The sequence below is a fragment of the Galeopterus variegatus genome, unplaced genomic scaffold (genome assembly GCF_000696425.1).
Source record: "Galeopterus variegatus unplaced genomic scaffold, G_variegatus-3.0.2 Scaffold5537, whole genome shotgun sequence".
Lineage (NCBI taxonomy): Eukaryota > Metazoa > Chordata > Mammalia > Dermoptera > Cynocephalidae > Galeopterus > Galeopterus variegatus.
Window position 1 is genome coordinate 113,138 of NW_007731648.1, and position 3,517 is coordinate 116,654.

General features: G+C 32.9%; 1 protein-coding gene and 1 long non-coding RNA gene across 2 annotated transcripts in view; one reads left to right on the forward strand and one right to left on the reverse strand.

Moving 5' to 3' along the window:
- Positions 1-825, forward strand: part of LHX9 (LIM homeobox 9) — a 15,047-nt gene extending 14,222 nt beyond the window's left edge. Inside the window, exon 5 of the mRNA XM_008589592.1 lies at positions 550-825. Within this exon, the coding sequence (XP_008587814.1) occupies positions 550-807 (258 nt within the window). The 3' untranslated portion in view covers positions 808-825. The remainder of the gene's footprint in view (positions 1-549) is intronic.
- Positions 826-1,724: 899 nt separating this feature from the next.
- The window catches only part of LOC103605010, an 8,756-nt gene continuing 6,963 nt past the window's right edge, over positions 1,725-3,517 (reverse strand). The window contains exon 3 of the long non-coding RNA XR_551768.1: positions 1,725-2,171. This is a non-coding gene — a long non-coding RNA (uncharacterized LOC103605010). The remainder of the gene's footprint in view (positions 2,172-3,517) is intronic.

A 3,517-nucleotide genomic window follows, 5' to 3' on the forward strand; every position in this document is an offset into this window, starting at 1 on the left:
GAAAGAGAAAAACAGAAAGAAAGAAAGAAAGAAAGAAAGAAAGAAAGAAAGAAAGAAAGAAAGAAAGAAAGAAAAAGAGAAAAGAAAGAGAAAAACGCCCTTTCCCTTCCAAGAAAAACAAACAATTATATTTAAAAGGAGAAAAAAATATATATATATTTTTTTTTTTAAAAAAAAGGGAGCGAGAAAGCAAGGAAATATAAAAATCAACCTCGGTAAAGAAATCAATTGGGATTGGTTTGCAGGTTTGGTTCCAAAACGCTCGGGCCAAATTCAGAAGGAACCTTTTGCGGCAGGAGAACGGGGGTGTCGAGAAGGCTGACGGCACGTCACTTCCGGCCCCGCCCTCCGCGGACGGCGGCGCGCTCAGTCCACCCGGCACTGCGACCACTTTAACAGACTCCCTTTCCCTTCCAAGAAAAACAAACAATTATATTTAAAAGGAGAAAAAAATATATATATATTTTTTTTTTAAAAAAAAGGGAGCGAGAAAGCAAGGAAATATAAAAATCAACCTCGGTAAAGAAATCAATTGGGATTGGTTTGCAGGTTTGGTTCCAAAACGCTCGGGCCAAATTCAGAAGGAACCTTTTGCGGCAGGAGAACGGGGGTGTCGAGAAGGCTGACGGCACGTCACTTCCGGCCCCGCCCTCCGCGGACGGCGGCGCGCTCAGTCCACCCGGCACTGCGACCACTTTAACAGACCTGACCAATCCCACTATCACTATAGTGACATCCGTGACCTCTAACATGGACAGCCACGAATCTGGAAGCCCCTCACAAACTACCTTAACGAACCTTTTCTAACATTGGTTTTTTGTTTTGTTTTGATTTTGTTTTTTTAATTCTTCCTCTTCTTTTTATAATAATTCTAATTATTATTATTATTTACAAGATTTTTTTTTTCCTTCTAACCCACAAAATATTTGGGAAATAAACATAACAGCTTGGTGTGTAGCATCTGCAGCCACTTGGCAAATGAGTTTACAGTATTGTCTCCTTTAAGTGAACATATTTTGTCTACAAAGTGTATTTGGATTTTTTTCTTCAATTAGGTCTTTCAGTTGGTAAGGGAAGTTTTTGAATCATTCTAATAAGTGCCTCTTAAAATTGTATGTTACTTATTTCCAGAATCTCGAAGAAAAAAAATTGAGTGGTATTATGCTGGGCGAAGAATCATATTCCCAGTAAAATGATTAGGTTAATAAAGAACCAGATAATTAAAGAGTTATTTTTTAAATCTTACAATTGTATATGTGGTTACTGGATTTTGAAAACTTCACATTTTTAAATTTTAAAACTGAAAAAATGTTTTGAGTATTCCTATTTCTTACCTGAATTGTTAATTCAAATAAGGAATATGATTAAACAAAAGAATTAACTATATCAATTTTAAATAGTAATGATTAATTAGTTGAGAAATCGATTTCCTTCTCTTAGGGACATACGATCCCCCAAATTTCTACTAAATTATTTATTTTTCAACATTTGGAAAAAACTTAAACTCCCTGTATATACATGAAAATTCCACACAGAATTTGAAATTCTATACATTTAACCTCCTAAAGCTAAAAAAGTAATAGCTCTGAAACCATTCTTTCTTTCTTTTTCTTTTTTTTTCTTTGGTGGCTGGCAATGGGGACCCTGTAACCTCGGGCTTATAAGGCTGTGCTCTAACCACTGAATAAACTGGCCAGCCGCAAAACCATTCTTTCTAAATTACTTCCCCCTCCCCCCAGGGAAAATGGAAATAAGCAAAATATAATTTTTTAAGAAGTAAAAAATCGGTATAGTTTAATTACTAGCTCTATTAATTGGCTTCAGCCGTACCATGATATTGTATCTGGCATTATACATGAATAATGGTTTTTAAAAACCCAACTTAGACTAATACCAACAATGAGAATTCTTTGGTTTTGTTTTGCTTTATTTTATATTGGCACAGGTTGACTTATGTGTCAAAAAAACTTTTCTGACGTTAGAGATTTGGAGTTAGTCCTAAAGAAGATAAACTCAGAAGCCTTGTGGATGCTGATCTGACTATATTTCCTAGTTTACAATAGCATTTTTTTTTCTTCTAATTTAAGCTAAAATCTTAATGGTCTGGGCAGTGGTGAATGTTCATCTACATGCTTCTGTTGTAGTTAAATACCAATTAGATTGTGGATTTCCTAAAACAAAAACACAAACAAAAACAAAACAAAAAAGTCAAGATATATGTCTTGCTTTAGTGGATTGTTAAGAATAACTTTGCACATATTTTCCACTTTTTGGACCCCTTAAATCTCCTCTGATGGTCTAAGCAGCTATTTAATAGATTTTAAAGGTGTCCTTCTGGCTGTATAAATGTGTGGTTACATATTGACAGTTCACTGCCCACATTAAAGTGCATTATTGTAACTTTTGCTCAGGGTCTTTAGAAAATTAGCACAGAAAGTAGCTTATTTTTTAAAAAAAATATGATGGAAGATAGGTTAACACTGTAACAGAAGAAAGGTGTGATTGCCATTATATATTTAGCAAGTGTGGTCATCATCTTCTATGGAGCTTGAATCTTGACTTTTCATATTTCTAATACATTTTGGGCATTTACCACTAACCAGACCAAACAACTTTGGTAAGGCTGAGATGTTATTAATACACTTTTACAGGTAAAATACCTTGGTAAGGCTGAGATCTTATTAATACACTTTTACAGGTAAAATATTGATACTTATAAATTTTGTTCTTTGACAGAACAATATATGGTACTATAGATCTACTTTATTAAGTAGACTAATTATAACTCAGTTTTCCTATGTGCCTTATGATATAACTTGGAAGTAAGTTTGTGAAAAATCAGGATATATGTGTTGTTTGTTAAATTAACTGTTTTAAGCCCTTTTGACACCTCACTAGTTTTGTACTGTTTTACCTCTTATTTCTGAAACTCTTTTTATGGTGTATCCTGTTAGAGAGGACAAACATGTCATAGAAAGCAGTTGTGCACTCTTTCAAATATAGTTGATAAATTCAATAATCTTATATATTGAGCTTCGTGTTTATAGTACAGTAAAAGTGATCTGGCAAAATTGTCCATGTTTCTTTGTTTATTGATAAATGCGTTGTATAGAAACTATTTCCCCTAAATATTTATGGACCAAACAATTGTGATATATCCTATTAAATTTGTGTGAATAAACCATTTTGAATCTAAGGAGTTTTATTTCCTATCAGTTTTATTTAAGTTTTAACTGTACCAGTGTGTTTTCCATATCTACATGTAAAAGCTATAAAAATGGTAATAGAAAATATTTTAAAATATTCAAACATACATATAGTTTTCAGATTTCCACACTTCTGATTCATAGTAAATGTACACACCATTGCATATGAAATGTAATTCAAGCTAGAATTTACCTTTAAATGTATTTGCTTATAATAAAAGTAATGCCCCACTGATTTGACTCAGTCCAATTTTAGAATAAAAAAAGATAATTAGTAGATAAAGTTATTGCATGAAAAGAAACCCTAAATA